General features: G+C 44.0%; 1 protein-coding gene across 3 annotated transcripts in view; it reads left to right on the plus strand.

Annotated features, from left to right (window-relative positions):
* The window catches only part of alg9 (ALG9 alpha-1,2-mannosyltransferase), a 75,464-nt gene extending 64,873 nt beyond the window's left edge, over positions 1-10,591 (plus strand). For all 3 annotated transcript variants that reach the window (XM_029699364.1, XM_029699365.1, XM_029699366.1), the window contains 2 exons: positions 4,741-4,868; positions 10,180-10,591. In XM_029699364.1, the coding sequence (XP_029555224.1) occupies positions 4,741-4,868; positions 10,180-10,303 (252 nt within the window). In that variant the 3' untranslated portion in view covers positions 10,304-10,591. The remainder of the gene's footprint in view (positions 1-4,740; positions 4,869-10,179) is intronic.
* The last annotated feature ends 8,556 nt before the right edge of the window (positions 10,592-19,147 follow it).

Genomic DNA, 19,147 nt, shown 5'->3' on the forward strand with positions numbered 1-19,147 from the left:
TAAACGACATCATAACCTCCATCGATAAGAGACATTACTGTGCAGCCGTATTCATCGACCTGGCCAAGGCTTTCGACTCTGTCAATCACCACATTCTTATTGGCAGACTCAACAGCCTTGGTTTCTCAAATGACTGCCTCGCCTGGTTCACCAACCACTTCTCTGATAGAGTTCAGTGTGTCAAATCGGAGGGCCTGTTGTCCGGACCTCTGGCAGTCTCTATGGGTGTGCCTAAGGGTTCAATTCTCGGGCTGACTCTTTTCTCTGTATACATCAATGATGTCGTTCTTGCTGCTGGTGATTCTCTGATCCACCTCTACGCAGACGACACCATTCTGTATACTTCTGGCCATTCCTTGGCACTGTGTTAACAAACCTCCAGACGAGCTTCAATGCAATACAACACTCCTTCCGTGGCCTCCAACTGCTCTTAAATGCTAGTAAAACTAAATGCATTCTCTTCAACCGATCGCTGCCCGCACCCTCCCGCCCGACTAGCATCACTACTCTGGACAGTTCTGACTTAGAATATGTGGACAACTACTAATACCTAGGTGTCTGGTTAGACTGTAAACTCTCCTTCCAGACTCACATTAAGCATCTCCAATCCAAAATTCAATCTAGAATCGGCTTCCTATTTCGCTACAAAGCATCTTTCACTCATGCTGCCAAACATACCCTCGTAAAACTGTCTATTCATCCGATCCTTGACTTCGGCGATGTCATTTGCAAAATAGCCTCCAACACTCTACTCAACAAATTGGATGTAGTCTATCACAGTGCCATCCGTTTTGTCACCAAAGCCCCATATACCACCCACCACTGCGACCTGTATGCTCTCGTTGGCTGGTCCTCGCTTCATATTCGTCACCAAACCCACTGGCTCCAGGTCATCTACAAGACCCTGCTAGGTAAAGCTCCGTCTTATCTCAGCTCACTGGTCACCATAGCAGCACACACCCGTAGCACGCGCTCCAGCAGGTATATTTCACTGGTCACCCCCAAAGCCAACTCCTACTTTGGCCGCCTTTCCTTCCAGTTCTCTGCTGCCAATGACTGGAACGAATTGCAAAAATTACTGGAGACATATCTCCCTCACAAACTTTAAGCATCAGCTGTCAGAGCAGCTTACCAATCATTGCACCTGTACATAGCCCATCTGTAAATAGCCCATCCAACTACCTCATCCCCATATTGTTGTTTTGTTTTGCTCCTTTGCACCCCAGTATCTCTACTTGAACATTCATCTTCTGCACATCTATCACTCCAGTGTTAATGCTAAATTGTAATTATTTCGCCACTATGACCTATTTATTGCCTTACATCCCTCATCTTACTACATTTCCACACACTGTATATAGATTTTTTTCTATTGTGTTATTGACTGTACTTTTGTTTATCCCATATGTAACTGTGTTGTTTGTGTCGCACTGCTTTGCTTTATCTTGGCCAGGTCGCAGTTGTAAATGAGAACTTGTTCTCAACTGGCCTACCTGGTGAAAATAAAGGTGAAATAAAAAAATTAAATCAGGGTCAATCTGTTCTGTAGAAAAAGGGGTTTATACATTTTGCATGAAATTGCTCCGCAAATACAGAAAAACTTGGAGCGAACCAAAAATTATTTCTTACAATTCCCACTACTCCCCTCTTTGAAACATGGTCTTGACCATGTGCCAATTTAGCAACATAGGGGAACAGGACCTAGGCAAGGCCAGCAGGACAGTACATTTTGTGTTCCAGAGGCAAAATTCCACTGGCCCTGCAGTAGACTGCAGGGCAGACACATCCTGTAAAGAAAAACATGTTTTTAACAGAGACAGGAAGTGCAACAAAATAGCCTCCAAGTTTTCAACCAATTCAGAATGTGGAATTGTCTTACCAGATGAGGTGAGGAACCCACGTTGCTTCTAGAATACCGAAGTCATGCACAACCCCTAATGCGTACCTGCTGTCAGTATGAATCGTATCAGTTTTACCCTTAGCCAAAAATAAATGCTCTAGTAAGAGCAAACAATTCTGTAGCCTGAGCTGACAGATGAGGTGGTAGTTTAACACTTTCTAAGGTAGTGGCAGCTGTAGTGAGCAGTACGTGCTGGGGAGAGGTGAGCAGTACGTGCTGGGGAGAGGTGAGCAGTACGTGCTGGGGAGAGGTGAGCAGTACGTGCTGGGGAGAGGTGAGCAGTACGTGCTGGGGAGAGGTGAGCAGTACGTGCTGGGGAGAGGTGAGCAGTACGTGCTGGGGAGAGGTGAGCAGTACGTGCTGGGGAGAGGTGAGCAGTACGTGCTGGGGAGAGGTGAGCAGTACGTGCTGGGGAGAGGTGAGCAGTACGTGCTGGGGAGAGGTGAGCAGTACGTGCTGGGGAGAGGTGAGCAGTATGTGCTGGGGAGAGGTGAGCATGGCCATGGGTGAGATTAGTGTGAAACATGAATTAACTATGCACTCATTCATGTGTGTCCAGACATTAGTTAATGGGGTAACTCTATTTGTTTAGTTATTTAATGGTATTTAAATGTATTAACAGCAATCAATCAATTAACTAATTCCAGGCTTATTTTAAATAAAATTTGGTTCACTGAAATTAAATTCCAAATATCTGTCAACTCCATTCTCACTACATAAATGAAATTTCTGAGATTTCAGGTATTCTTACTACCCGTGTCAACTCACTTGAAAACCAGGAATTAGTTACATCAACGCCTTTTCACATTTTGTACACAAGCCTTCTCTCCACAAGGCTCAAAACATTAACTTTTAAAACGTAGAATTCTCAAATCTTCTCTGGTAGTGCTGTGAAGCGAAGGTTAGCAGTTACAATACTGCTACCACTTCACAAGCAGGTGGACAGAAAATGGTATTGTTGGAAATCAGTCATAACTCCTTCAGTCAGTAGCTAAGTTATAGTTTTGTAAAACTACAGTCTTGTAGATTAAAACATTTAGGAAGGTCTAAAAGAGTCCACTGAGTTACAAAAGTGCTGTTATTCATTCCAATACCAAATTAATTCCCCTTTAACAAATGTCATATAGTTCAACGCTAAGTTTCTAATTGTCTTCAAACTTATATCGAGACAATAAAAATAATTAAAAAATAAATAACTTCCCATCAATCTTAAATAAAACACCAGTAAATGCTTTTCAAGCAGTAAATCTCCATTACAAAACAATCATCAAAATAAATCGCATATAAAGCAACCGAAAACAACTATAACCCGCTAATTTAACCCATAAATAATTTTCCCATCGCAGTCATTACTACACCAAGTGGTTAATGCTAATTTTCTACATACCGTAGCCATTTATTTCAGTCAGGGACTTGGAGAAGAATGGTCACAAGACCCACATGCTTTTTGCGTTTCCTAAACTTCACTTAATCAATCCAATTCTCTGTCTGTCATCTTGTAATTGTAAATGGAAGTCCACATGCAAGCCTAGTTTGTAAGATGTATATGTCCAGCTTTCAGCTTCACGTCCTTGTCTCTTTAATCCAAAGTCCATCCCTCTCCCGGAAACTTCCACTGCCAGTGCAGTTTCTTCTTTTCCATATAAACTCAGCAAAAAAAGAAAAGTCTCTTTTTCAGGGCCATGTCTTTCAAAGATAATTTGTAAAAATCCAAATAACTTCACAGATCTTCATTTTAAAGGGTTTAAACACTGTTTCCCCATGCTTTTTCAATGAACCATAAACAATTAATGAACATGCACCTGTGGAATGGTCGTTAAGACACTAACAGCTTACAGACGGTAGGCAATTAAGGTCACAGTTATGAAAATTTAGAACACTAAAGAGGCCTTTCTACTGACTGAAAAACACCAAAAGAAAGATGCAAATGACAGAATATGAGTGTCATTTGATACTAGCAAGTTATTGACTTCATGAACCTTGTTTCTTAGGCTACATATGTTAATATGGGCTATTTTTAGCACTTTTCTGGGTTGCTTTATTGTTTTCACTGCTTTACTTGGAGGCTTATCAGAAGTAGGTATGACAATGTTATTTATGTTTGAGCTGATAGTGCAGGGTGAGCTGCACACAGTGGTCTTCCTATAGGACACACCACCTCAGTGTTAAGTGGTCTTCCTACTAGGGCACACCACCTCAGTGTTAACAGTGGTCTTCCTACTAGGACACACCACCTCAGTGTTAATAGTGGTCTTCATACTAGGACACACCACCTCAGTGTTAACAGTGGTCTTCCTATAGGACACACCACCTCAGTGTTAACAGTGGTCTTCCTATAGGACACAACACCTCAGTGTTAACAGTGGTCTTCCTACTAGGACACACCACCTCAGTGTTAACAGTGGTCTTCCTATAGGACACACCACCTCAGTGTTAACAGTGGTCTTCCTACTAGGACACACCACCTCAGTGTTAACAGTATAACTCTGGTTCATAGGCTCATGATTACTGCATACAATAGCTGTAGGATTAACAGAGGAATTCAGGGCAGTTAGAGGGACATAAAATTAGGTTACTTACATTGTGTCTGCCAACGCCCCTGGTATAATGTACATTTTAATGCAGCATTACGAAAATTCAGCATCACAATGGTAGGGATTATCTAAGGTGGGCTTGAATCATTGATAAGTCAATCTCTCAACGCAGCCTTGAAATGCGTGGACAGAGTCCAGTAGCCAACATGATTTGATGGACCTTCCTGTAGAGCAGTTTCCAGAATGTGTCAGTTATCTGTAAAAGTGATTCCATCAGAGCTTATGGTTGTGTTGTGGTTGTTTCAGGTGGACGTGCGTCAGTGCCATTACCTGGTGGATCTGGACCTCGAGACCTCAGCACCCAGAGAGCCACGCTACGCTGACCACACAGACTGGAGCGTCATCGCATCCAAACCCTTCCTAAATGCTGCCAGGTACAAACACACATTAGCAATCTATCATCTATATATTTATACACACAGTGCATTCGGGAAGTATTCAGAACCCTTCCCTTTTCCACATTTTGTTACGTTACAGCCTTATTCTAAAATTAATAAAATATTTTTTTCCCCTTATCAATCTACACAAAATACCCCATAATGACAAAGCGAAAACAGGTTTTTAGAAGTTTTTGCAAATGTATTCAAAATACAAACAGATACCTTATTTACATAAGTATTCTAACCCTTGGCTATGAGACTTGAAATTAAGCTCAGGTGCATCCTGTTTGGAGTCCACCTGTGGTAAATTCAATTGATTGGACATGATTTGGAAAAGCACACACCTGTCTATATAAAGGTCCCACAGTTGACAGAGCATGTTGGAGCAAAAACCAAGCCATGAGGTTAAAGGAATTGTCCGTAGAGCTCCGAGACAGAATTGTGTCAAGGCACAGATCTGGGGAAGGATACCAAAACATTTCTGCAACATTGAAGGTCCCCAAGAACACGGTGGCCTCCATCATTCTTAAATGGAAGAAGTTTGGAACCACCAAGACTCTTCCTAGAGCTGGTCGCCCGGCCAAACTGAGCAATCTGGGGAGAAGGGCCTTAGTCAGGGAGGTGACCAAGAACCCGATGGTCACTCTGACAGATCTCTAGAGTTCCTCTGTGGAGATGTAAAAACTTTCCAGAAGGACAACCATCTCTGCAGCACTCCACCAATCAGGCCTTTATGGTAGAGTGGCCAGACGGAAGCCACTCCTCAGTAAAAGGTAAATGACAGCCCGCTTGGAGTTTTCCAAAAGGCTCCTAAAAGACTCTCAGACCATGAGAAACAAGATTCTCTGGTCTGATGAATCCAAGATTGAACTCTTTGGCCTGAATGCCAAGTGTCATGTTTGGAGGAAACCTGGCACCATCCCTACGGTGAAGCATGGTGGTGGCAGCATCAAATCAAAATGTATTGGTCACATGTACATGTTTAGCAGATGTTATTGCAGGGGTAGCAAATGTTTCTAGCTCCAACAGTACAGTAATATACAAAAATATCGCAACAATACATACATATCTAAAGTAAAGGAATGCAATTAATATAATCTAAGTATTTGGACGAGCAATGTCGGAGCGGCATAGACTAAAATACAGTAGAATAGAATACAGTATCTACATATGAGATGAGTAATGCAACATATGTAAACATTATTAAAGTGACTAGGCTGTAATGTAACAATGTTGTAGAATAATAGTGAAGACATCAAAACCATGAAATAACACGTATGGAATTATGTAGTAACCAAAAAAGTGTTAAACAGATCTAAATATATTTTATATTTGATTTTCTTCAAAGTAGCGACCCTTTTGCCTTGATGACAGCTTTGCAAACTCTTGGCATTCTCTCAACCAGCTTCACCTGGAATGCTTTTCCAACAGTCTTGAAGGATTTCCCAAATATGCTGAGCACTTGTTGGCTGCTTTTCCTTCACTCTGCGTTCCAACTCATCCCAAACCATCTCAATTGGGTTGAGGTCAGGTGATTGGCATATCACTGCAGAATTCTGTGGTAGCCTTGCTGGTTAAGTGTGCTTGAATTCTAAATAAATCACAGACAGTGTAAATTTCTGATGCTGGTAACTAATAAACTTATCCTCTGCAGCAGAGGTAACTCTGGGTCTTCCTTTCCTGTGGCGGTCCTCACGAGAGCCAGTTTCATCATAGTGCTTGATGGTTTTTGCGACTGCACTTGAAGAAACTTTCAAAGTTCTTAAACTTTTCCGGATTGCCGGATTGACCTTCATGAAATCAAACTTTATTTGTCACGTGCGCCGAATATAACATGTGTAGACTTTACCTTGAAATGCTAACTGACTAGCCCTTAACCTCTCTGGGCCAGTGGGACGTTAGCGTCCCACACTATTCAACAGCCAGTGGAATCGCGTGGCGCGAAATACAAATACCTCAAAAATGCTATAACTTCAATTTCTCAAACATATGACTTTTTTACACCATTTGAGAGATAAGACTCTCATTAATCCAACCACGTTGTCCGATTTCAAAAAGGCTTTACAGCGAAAGCAAAACATTAGATTATGTCAGGAGAGTACCCTGCCAAAAATAATCACACAGCCATTTTCAAAGCAAGCATATGTCACAAAAACCAAAACCACAGCTAAATACAGCACTAACCTTTGATCTTCATCAGATGACACTCCTAGGACATTATGTTATACAATACATGCATGTTTTGTTCAATCAAGTTCATATTTATATCAAAAAACAGCTTTTTACATTAGCATGTGATGTTCAGAACTAGCATACCCCCCGCAAACTTCCGGTGAATTTACTGCATTACTCACGATAAACGTTCACAAAATACATAACAATTATTTTAAGAATTATAGATACAGAACTCCTTTATGCAATCGCTATGTCAGATTTTAAAATAGCTTTTCGGCAAATGCACATTTTGCAATATTCTGAGTACATAGCTCGGCCATCACAGGCTAGCTAATTTGACACCCACCAAGTTTGGGGCAACCTAAACTCAGAATTACTATTAGAAAAATTGGATTACCTTTGCTGTTCTTCGTCAGAATGCACTCCCAGGACTTCTTCTTCAACAAATGTTGTTTTGGTTCCAAATAATCCATAGTTGTATCCAAATATCTCTGTTTTGTTCGTGCGTTCAGGTCACTATCCGAAGGGTAACGCGCGAGCGCATTTCGTGACAAACAAAATCTAAATATTCCATTACCGTACTTAGAAGCATGTCAAACGCTGTTTAAAATCAATTCTTATGCTATTTTTCTCGTAAAATAGCGATAATATTCCAACCGGACAACGTTGTATTCATTCAAAAAGGGAAAGAAAAACATGGCGAGTTCTCGTGACCGCGCCGCATCTCCAGTCTCACTGTCCCCAGGCTGACCACTTACAAACTCTGCTGCTGTACTTTGCCCAGAGACAGCAGACACCCCATTCCACTTTCTGGCGGCTTTAGAGAGCCAATGGAAGCCTTAGAAAGTGTCACGTTACAGCACAGATGCTGTAATGTCGATAGAGATGCAACAGAAGGACAACAAATTGTCAGACAAGGCACTTCCTGCATGGAATCTTCTCAGGTTTTGGCCTGCCATATGAGTTCTGTTTTCTATCCAAATCTACAAATTATATACATATTCTCGTTTCTGGGCAAGAGTAGTAACCAGTTTAAATCGGGTACGTTTTTTTTATCCGGCCGTGAAAATACTGCCCCCTAGCCCCAACAGGTTAACCAACAGTACAGTTCAAGAAAGAGTTAAGAAAATATTTACCAATTAAACTAAAGTACAAAATAATACAAAGTAACACAATAACATAACAATAACAAGGCTATGTACAGGGGGTACCGGTACCGAGTCAGTGTACAGGCTAGTTGAGGTAATCTGTACATGTAGGTGGGGGTGAAGTGACTATGCATAGATAATAAACAGCGAGTATCAGCAGTGTAAAAAACAAATGGAGGGGGTGTCATTGTAAATTGTCCAGGTGGCCATTTGATGAATTGTTCAGCAGTCTTATGGCTTGGGGGTAGAAGCTGTTAAGGAGCCTTTTGGTCCTAGACTTGGTGCGGTACCGGAGAAAACAGTCTTATGACTTGGGGGTAGAAGCTGTTAAGGATGCTTTTGGTCCTAGACTTGGTGCGCCGGTACCGCTCTGCGGTAGCAGAGAAAACAGTCTATGACTTGGGTGACTGGAGTCTTTGACAATTTTATGGGCTTTCCTCTGATACCACCTAGTATAGATCTTGGATGGCAGGAAGCTTGGTCCCAGTGATGTACTGGGCCATACGCTCTACCCTCTGTAGCGCCTTATGGTCAGATGCCGAGCAGTTGCCATACCAGGCGGTGATGCAACCAGTCAGGATGCTCTCTGGTGCAGCTGTAGAACTTTTTGAGGATCTGGGGACCCAAGCCAAGTCTTTTCAGTCTCCTGAGGGGGGAAAGGTGGTATTGTGCCCTCTTCACGACTGTCTTGGTGTGTTTGGACCATGATAGTTCGTTGGTGATGTGGACACCAAGGAACTTTGAACTCTCGACCCACTCCACTACAGCCCTGTTGATGTTAATGGGGGCCTGTTTGGCCCTCCTTTTCCTGTAGTCCACGATCAACCCCTTTGTCTTGCTCACATTTAGGAAGAGGTTGTTGTTTTGGCACCATACTGCCAGGTCTCTGACCTCCCTATAGGCTGTCTCATCGTTGTCAGTGATCAGGCCTTCCACTGTTGTGTCGTCAGTAAACTTAATGATGGTGTTGGAGTTGTGTTTGGCCACGCAGCCATGGGTGAACAGGGAGTACAGGAGAGGGGACTAAGCACACACCCCTGAGGGGCCCCAGTATTGAGGATAATTTCTTTGTTTATTTGAGCTGTTCTTGCCATAATGTGGACTTGGTCTTTTACCAAATAGGGCTATCTTCTGTATACCACCCCTACCTTGTCACATCACAACTGATTGGCTCAAAAGCATTAAGGAAATAAATTCCACAAATTAACTTTTAACAAGGCACACCTGTAAATTGAAATGCATTCCAGGTGACTACTTCATGAAACTGGTTGAGAGAGGCTACTTTGTAGAATCTCAAATTTTAAATATATTTAAAACGTTTTTGGTTACTACATGATTCCATATGTGTTATTTCATAGTTTTGATGTCTACACTATTATTTTACAATGTAGAAAATAGTGAAAATAAAGAAATACCCTTGAATGAGTAGGTGTCAACTTTTTACTGGTACTGTGTGTATATATATACTGTGTATATATACATTTACATTACATTTAAGTCATTTAGCAGACGCTCTTATCCAGAGCGACTTACAAATTGGTGCATTCACCTTATGATATCCAGTGGAACAACCACTTTACTGTGTGTATATATACACTGTGTATATATGTATATACTGTATATATGTATATACTGTGTATATATACTGTGTGTATATACTGTGTATATATACTGTGTGTATATACTGTGTATATATGTATATACTGTGTATATATATATACTGTGTATATATGTATATATATACTGTGTGTGTATATACTGTGTGTGTATATACTGTGTGTGTATATATATTTTTTTCATTATTTTAGACACATACACTGAGGTTATATGTGTGACAGCAGTAAATATAATGGTAATGTGATATTTCCCTCCTCTCTCTGTCTACTTCTCTCTCTCTCTGCCTCCTCTCCTTCTCTCTCTGTCTCCGCTCTCTCTCCTCCTCTGTCCTCTCCCTCTCTCCTTCTCTCTCTCCTCTCCCTCAGGTCATCTCCTCTGTTCAGAGCGTTCTTCATTCCCTTCCTCTCTGAGCATCACACCACATACACACGATACGTCATCCTGAAACCACGACGACCAAAGCAGCCTCGCAAACGCAGCCACGCCTGACCTCTGATCCCTGACCTCTGATCCCTGACCCTCAGCTCTGAAGTCTGTTCCCCCTCTACCCCCCCCCCCCCCCCCCCCACACATCTCCACTCATTCCTCTGTCCGGTGTGTTTTAAAAGATTTCTGACCCTTTAAGAACATAAGTCATGTGGGTGTGAAAGAGACATCATGTCCTGACTATCAAATGAAAGTGATGTTGACGTGTGTAATTAAGGTGTGTGTGTGTGTGTCAGAGAGTGAGTGTAAGAGACTTTAATTGGAGAATAAAAACCTTCTCTAAGTAAAACAGACTGAGTTCAGATACCTTTATTTAGGGAGTACACACACTTTAATCAGTGGCAACCATAGTTCTGATTTCCTTGTTATCTATTCAAGTTTTATTGTCCCGTGTACAAGTACAGTGAAATGCCTTTCTTGCAAGCTCTTCCCCAACAATGCAGTAATCAATAACATTAATAACAGTAGTACAATCATTAAACTATAAAGTAAAATAGAATAACAGTAGTACTATAAATAAAATAGAACAAAAAGTTAACAGAAGATATACAGTATCCTGAACTGTAACAACAGCAAGGGGAGGAGAAGGGGGGACTAGGGGAGAAAGTTGGATGATGGGAACAGGACAGGTGGAGGAGAGAGGGGGGAGAAAGGTGGAGGATGGGGAGGAGGAGAGGGGAGAAAGGTGGAGGATGGGGAGGAGGAGAGGGGAGAAAGGTGGAGGATGGGAGAGGGGGGAGAAAGGTGGAGGATGGGGGAGGAGGAAAGGGGGGAGAAAGGTGGAGGATGGGGGAGGAGGAGAGGGGGGAAAGGTGGAGGATGGGGAGGAGGAGAGGGGGGAGAAAGGTGGAGGATGGGGAGGAGGAGAGGGGGAGAAAGGTGGAGGATGGGGGAGGAGGAGAGGGGGGAGAAAGGTGGAGGATGGGGGGGAGGAGGAGAGGGGAGAAAGGTGGAGGATGGGGAGGAGGAGAGGGGGGAGAAAGGTGGAGTATGGGGGAGGAGGAGTGGGGAGAAAGGTGGAGGAGTGGGGAGAAAGGGAGGATGGGGAGGCGAGGGGGGACAGGTGGAAGATGGGGGAGAAGTGGAGGCAGTATGGGGGAGGAGTAGTGGGAAGAAAGGTGGAGGATGGGGAGGAGAGGGGGGACAGGTGGAAGATGGGGGAGAAGTGGAGGGAGTATGGGGGAGGAGTAGTGGGGAGAAAGGTGGAGGATGGGGAGGAGAGGGGAGAAAGGTGGAGGATGGGGAGGAGGAGAGGGGGGAAAGGTGGAGGATGGGGAGGAGGAGTGGAGGGAGTATGGGGGAGGAGGAGTGGGGAGAAAGGTGGAGGAGTGGGGAGAAAGGGAGGATGGGGAGGAGAGGGGGGGCAGGTGGAAGATGGGGGAGAAGTGGAGGGAGTATGGGGGAGGAGTAGTGGGGAGAAAGGTGGAGGATGGGGAGGAGAGGGGAGAAAGGTGGAGGATGGGGAGGAGAGGGGGGACAGGTGGAAGATGGGGGGTAGGAGAGGAGAAGATGGGATGAGGGAGAAAGGTGGAGGAGAGGGGGGGAAAGGTGGAGGATGGGGAGGAGGAGAGGGGGGAGAAAGGTGGAGGATGGGGAGGAGGAGAGGGGGGGAAAGGTGGAGGATGGGAGAGGGGGAGAAAGGTGGAGGAGGAGAGGGGGGAGAAAGGTGGAGGAAGAGGAGAGGGGGAGGAGGAGAGGGGGAGAAAGGTGGAGGAAGAGGAGAGGGGGAGGAGGAGAGGGGGAGAAAGGGGGAGGAAGAGGAGAGGGGGAGGAGGAGGAGAGGGGAAGAAAGGTGGAGGAGGAGAGGGGGGGAGAAAGGTGGAGGAAGAGGAGAGGGGGAGGAGAGGGGGCGAAAGGTGGAAGAGGAGAGGGGGGAGAAAGGTGGAAGAGGAGAGGGGGGAGAAAGGTGGAGGAGGAGAGGGGAGGAAGAGGAGAGGGGGAGGAGGAGGAGAGGGGAAGAAAGGTGGAAGAGGAGAGGGGGAGGAGGAGAGGGGAAGAAAGGTAGAGGAAGAGAGGGGGAGAAAGGTAGAAGAGGAGAGGGTTGAGAAAGGTGGAGGAGGAGAGGGTGGAGGTTTTTTTTCTATTGATCATCCTTGATGTTTCTTCAACTTGATTGGAGTCCACCTGTGGTAAATGAATTTGACTGGACATAATTTGGAAAGGCACACACCTGTCTATATCATCACATCGAAACCCTTCCTAAATGCTGCCAGGTACAAACAGACATTAGATATATAGATTATATATATACACACACACACACACACACAGTGCATTTGGAAAGTATTCATAACCCTTCCTTTTTCCACATTTTCTTACGTTACAGCCTTATTCTAAAATTAGTCCCAAAAAAAATTCCCCTTATCAATCTACACAATATACCCCATAATGACAAAGCGAAAACAGATTTTTAGAAGTTTTTGCAAATGTATTCAAAATACAAACAGATACCTTATTTACATAAGTATTCTGACCGTTGGCTATGAGACTTGAAATTAAGCTCAGGTGCATCCTGTTTTAATTGATCATCCTTGAGATGTTTCTACAACTTGATTGGAGTCCACTTGTGGTAAATTGAATTGATTGGACATGATTTGGAAAGGCACACACCTGTCTTTATAAGGTCCCACAGTTGACAGAGCATGTCAGAGCAAAAACCAAGCCATGAGTTAGAAGGAATTGTCCGTAGAGCTCCGAGACAGGATTGTGTCGAGGCACAGATCTGGGGAAGGGACCAAAACATTTCTGCAGCATTGAAGGTCAAGAACACAGTGGCCTCCATCATTCTTAAATGGAAGAAGTTTGGAACCACCAAGACTCTTCCTAGAGCTGGTCGCCCGGCCAAACTGAGCAATCTGTGGAGAAGGGCCTTAGTCAGGGAGGTGACCAAGAACCTGATGGTCACTCTGATAGAGCTCCAGAGTTCCTCTGTGGAGATAGGAGAACCTTCTAGAAGGACAAGGACAACCATCTCTGCAGCACTCCACCAATCAGGCCTTTATTGTAGAGTGGCTTGATGGAAGCCACTCCTCAGTAAAAGGTAAATGACAGCCCGCTTGGAGTTTGCCATAAGGCACCTAAAGGACTCTGACCATGAGAAACAAGATTCTCGGGCCTGATGAAACCAAGATTGAACTCTTTGGCCTGAATGCCAAGTGTCACGTCTGGAGGAAACGTGGTGAAGCATGGTGGTGGCAGCATCATGCTGTGGGGATATTATATGATCTATATCAGTGGCAGGGACTGGGAGACGAGTCAGGGTCGAGGGAAAGATGAACGGAGCAAAGTACAGAGAGATCCTTGATGAAAACCTGCTCCAGAGCGCTCAGGACCTCAGACAGGGGTGAAGGTTCCATCAGGAAAATGACCCTAAGCACACAGCCAAGACAATGCAGGAGTGGCTTTGGGAAACGTCTCTGAATTATCTTCAGTGGCCCAGCCAGAGCCCGGACTAACATCTCTGGAGAGACCTGAAAATAGCTGTGCAGCGACGCTCCCCATCCAACCTGACAGAGCTTGAGAGGATCTGCAGAGAAGAATGGGAGAAACTCCCCAAATACAGGTGTGCCAAGCTTGTAGCTTCATACCCAGAAGACTCGAGGCTGTAATCGCTGCCAAAAGTGCATGTAAATGTAATATTTCTGTTTTTGCTTTGTCATTATGGAGTTTTGTGTGTAGATTGATGAGGATCCACTGCATTTTATCAATGACAATTAGAATGCACAGACACACCATGACAAGATCCTGAGGCACATTGTCGTGACATTCATCCACCGCCATCACTTCATGTTTCATCATGATAATGCACGGCCCCTTGTCGCAAAGGATCTGGACACAATTCTTGGAACCTGAACATGTCCCAGTTCTCCCATGGCCTGCACACTCACCATACATGTCACCCATTGAGCTAGTTTTGGATGCTCTGGATCAACGAAGAGGAGTGGGACAACATTCCACAGGCCACAGTCAACAGCCTGACCAACTCTATGCGAAGGAGATGTGTTGTGCTGCATGAGGCAAATGGTGGTCACACTAGATACTGACTGGTTTTCTGATCCACGCTCATACCTTTTTTTAAGGTATCTGTGACCAACAGATTCATATAAATGTTCCCAGGCATATGAAATTGATAGATTGGGGCCTAATGAATGTATTTAAATTGACTGATTGCCTTACATGAACTCAGCAAAATCATCGTAATTGTTGTGTTTATATTTTTGTTCAGTATATATGAGGTAGATATGCACATAAATCATAAAAGTAACAGTAAACAGTAGCAGAAGCGCATTTAGTGAGTCAAAACGGTCGATACAAATAGTCCGGGTAGCTACAGTTGAAGTCAGAAGTTTACATACACTTAGGTTGAAGTCATTAAAACTCGTTTTTCAACCACTCCACAAATTTCTTGTTAACAAACTATAGTTTTGGCAAGTCGGTTAGGACATCTACTTAAGACATCTATTTCACTTATAATTCACTGTATCACAATTCCAGTGGGTCAGAAGTTTACATACACTAAGTTGACTGTGCCTTTAAACAGCTTGGATCAAATTCCAGAAAATGATGTCATGGCTTTAGAAGCTTCTGATAGGCTAATTGACATCATTTGAGACAATTGGAGGTGTCGATGTATTTCAAGGCCTACCTTCAAATCAAATTGTAGACCTCCACATCCTTGAGAGCAATTTCCAAATGCCTGAAGGTACCATGTTCATCTGTACAAACAATAGTACGCAAGTATAAACACCATGGGACCATGCGGCCGTCATACCACTCAGGAAGGAGACGCGTTCTGTCTCCTAGAGATGAACGTACTTTGGTGCGAAAAGTGCAAATCAATCCCAGAACAACAGCAAAGGACCTTGTGAAGATGCTGGAGGAAACAGGTACAAAGTATCTATATCCACAGTAAAATGAGTCCTATATCGACATAACCTGAAAGGCCGCTCAGCAAGGAAGAAGCCACTGCTCCAAAACTGCCATTAAAAAAAACAGACTACGGTTTGCAACTGCACATGGGGACAAAGATCATACTTTTTGGAGAAATGTCCTCTGGTCTGATGAAACAAAAATAGAACTGTTTGGCCATAATGACCATTGTTATGTTTGGAGGAAAAGGAGGGGGGTCTTGCAAGCCGAAGAACACCATCCCAACCATGAAGCACAGGGATGGCAGCATCATGTTGTGGGGGTGCTTTGCTGCAGGAGGGACTGGTGCACTTCACAATATAGATGGCATCATGAGGATGGAAAATGATGTGGATATATTGAAGCAACATCTCAAGACATCAGTCAGAAAGTTAAAGCTTGGTGGCAAATCGGTCTTCCAAATGGACAACCTCAAGCATACTTCCAAAGTTCTGGCAAAATGGCTTAAGGACAACAAAGTCAAGGTATTGGAGTGGCCATCACAAAGCCCTGACCTCAATCCTATAGAAAATTTGTGGGCAGAACTGAAAAAGCATGTGTGAGCGAGGAGGCCTACAAACCTGACTCAGTTACACCAGCTCTGTCAGGAAGAATGGACCAAAATTCACCCAACTTATTGTGGGAAGCTTGTGGAAAGCTCCTTTGTCTTGCTGACGTTGAGGGAGAGGTTGTTGTCCTGGCACCACACCGCCAGGTCTCTGATTTGTCTGGTAGGTTCGTATCACTGGGCAGCTCACAGCTGGGTTTCCCTTTGTAATCCGTGATAGTTTGCAAGCCCTGCCACATCCAACAAGATTCAGAGCCGGTGTAGTATGATTCGATCTCAGTCTTGTATTGATGCTTTGCCTGTTTGATGGTTCGTTGTAGGGCATTGCGGGATTTCTTATGAACGTCTGGGTTCGTGTCCCGCTCCTTGAATGCAGCAGCTCTAGCATTTATCTTAGGACGGATGTTGCCTGTAATACATGTTTGGGATATGTACGTACGGTCACTGTGGGGGTGACTTCGTCGATGCACTTATTAATGAAGCTGGTGACTGATGTGGTAAACTCCTCATTCCATTGGATGAATCCCAGAACATATTCCGGTCTGTGCTGGCAAAACATCCCTGTAGCTTACGTATTGTGCGTGTCACTTGTACTTGGACACTGTAAAGTCCATGGAGAATAAGAGCACCTCCTCCCAGCTGCCCACTGCTCTGAGGCTAGGAAACACTGTCACCACCGATAAATCCACTATAATTGAGAATTTCAATAAGCATTTCTCTACGGCTGGCCATGCTTTCCACCTGGCTACCCCTACCCCGGTCAACTGCCCGGCACCCTCCACAGCAACCCGCCAAAGCCCCCACCATTTCTCCTTCACCCAAATCCAGATAGCTGATGTTCTGAAAGAGCATCTCCTTCTCCGCTATGCAATCTGGTTTCCGAGCTGGTCATGGGTGCACCTCAGCCACGCTCAAGGTCCTAAACGACATCATAACCGCCATCGATAAGAGACATTACTGTGCAGCCGTATTCATCGACCTGGCTAAGGCTTTCGACTCTTCTTATTGGCAGACTCAACAGCCTTGGTTTCTCAAATGACTGCCTCGCCTGGTTCACCATCTACTTGTCAGATAGAGTTCAGTGTGTCAAATTGGAGGGCCTGTTGTCCGGACCTCTGGCAGTCTCTATGGGGGTGCCACAGGGTTCAATTCTCGGGCCGACTCTCTTCTGTATACATCAATGATGTTGCTCTTGCTGCTGGTGATTCTCTGATCCACCTCTACGCAGATGACACCATTCTGTATACTTCTGGCCCTTCTTTGGACACTGTTAACTAACCTCTAGACGAGTTTCAATGCCATACAACTTTCCTTCCGTGCCTCCAACTGCTCTTCAATGCAAGTAAAACTAAATGCATGCTCTTCAACCGATCGCTGCCCGCAGCTGCCCGCCCGTCCAGCATCACTACTCTGGACGGTTCTGACTTAGAATAAGTGGACAACTACAAATACCTAGGTGTCTGGTTAGACTGTAAACTCTCCTTCCAGACTCACATTAAGCATCTCCAATCCAAAATTAAATCTAGAATCGGCTTCCTATATCACAACAAAGCATCCTTCATTCATGCTGCCAAACATTCCCTCGTAAAACTGACCATCCTACCGATCCTCGACTTCGGTGATGTCATCTATAAAATAGCCTCCAACACTCTACTCAACAAATTGGATGCAGTCTATCACAGTGCCATCCGTTTTGTCACCAAAGCCCCATATACTACCCACCACTGCGACCTGTACGCTCTCGTTGGTTGGCCCTCGCTTTATACTCGTCGCCAAACCCACTGGCTACAGGTTATCTACAAGTCTCTGCTAGGTAAAGCTCCGCCTTATCTCCGCTCACTGGTCACCATAGCAGCACCCACCCGTAGCGCGCGCTCTAGCAGGTATATCTCTCTGGTCACCCCCAAACCCAATTCCTACTTTGGTCGTCTCTCCTTCCAGTTCTCTGCTGCCAATGACTGGAACGAATTGCAAAAATCTCTGAAGCTGGAGACTCATATCTCCCTCACTAGCTTTAAGCACCAGCTGTCAGAGCAGCACACAGATCACTGCACCTGTACATAGCCCATCTATAATTTAGCCTAAACAACTACCTCTTCCCCTACTGTATTTATTTATTCATCTTGCTCCTTTGCACCCCAGTATCTCTACTTGCACATTAATCTTCTGCACATCTATCATTCCAGTGTTTAATTGCTATATTGTATATACTTCGCCACCATGGCCTATTTATTGCCTTAACTTACCTCATTTGCACTCACTGTATATAGACTTTTTGTTTTATTTTGTTCTACTGTATTATTGACTGCATGTTTTGTTTATCCCATGTGTAACTCTGTGTTGTTGTATGTGTCGAATTGCTATGCTTTATCGTGGCCAGGTCGCAGTTGCAAATGAGAACTTGTTCTCAACTAGCCTACCTGGTTAAATAAAGGACTTGTTCTCAACTAGCCTACCTGGTTAAATAAAGGACTTTTTCTCAACTAGCCTACCTGGTTAAATAAAGGACTTGTTCTCAACTAGCCTACCTGGTTAAATAAAGGTAAAATAAATAAATAAAATGACCCCAAGCATACTTACAAAGTTCTGGCAAAATGGCTTAAGGACAACAAAGTCAAGGTATTGGAGTGGCCATCGCAAAGCGTGTGCGAGCAAGGAGGCCTACAAACCTGACTCAGTTCCACCAGCTCTGTCAGGAGGAATGGGCCAAACTTCACCCAACTTATTGTGGGAAGCTTGTGGAAGGCTACCCGAAACGTTTGACCCAAGTTAAACAATTTAAAGGCAATTCTAACAAATACTAATTGAGTGCATGTAAACTTCTGACCCACTGGGAATGTGATGAAAGAAATAAAAGCTGAAATAAATCATTCTCTACTATTATTCTGACATATCACATTCTTAAAATAAATTGGTGATCCTAACTGACCTAAGACAGAGAATTTTTACTGGGAGTAAATGACAGAAATTGTGAAAAACGGAGTTTAAATGTATTTGGCTAAGGTGTATGTAAACTTCCAACTTCAACTGTATATACACTTGTGTTCCCCATGTACTTTTTGTATTGATTTGTTGTTAATAAAATGTTTTAAAAAAGGCTAAAGTTAGCTGGCTTGCTAGCTACTTCCAGACACAAATGAAAGAACACCTCACTCTGACCATTTTCCTGGCCTTAGCAGAGCTGGTTAGGATGTTTTCATGTTATCTATAGCGTTGGTGACTGTAACTGTGCTGCTGGCAACAATTTAATGAAGGTTTTTTGCCGACATTTTCAACGTGTTGAGCGTTCTTAAATTCCTCAGTTATTCTGTCTCACTCAGATGAGAGTGCTCTGAAATCAGAGTAGATAGCCAGAGTGAATTAACTCTGTT

Source organism: Salmo trutta, chromosome 19 (genome assembly GCF_901001165.1).
Source record: "Salmo trutta chromosome 19, fSalTru1.1, whole genome shotgun sequence".
NCBI classification, from domain to species: Eukaryota; Metazoa; Chordata; class Actinopteri; order Salmoniformes; family Salmonidae; genus Salmo; species Salmo trutta.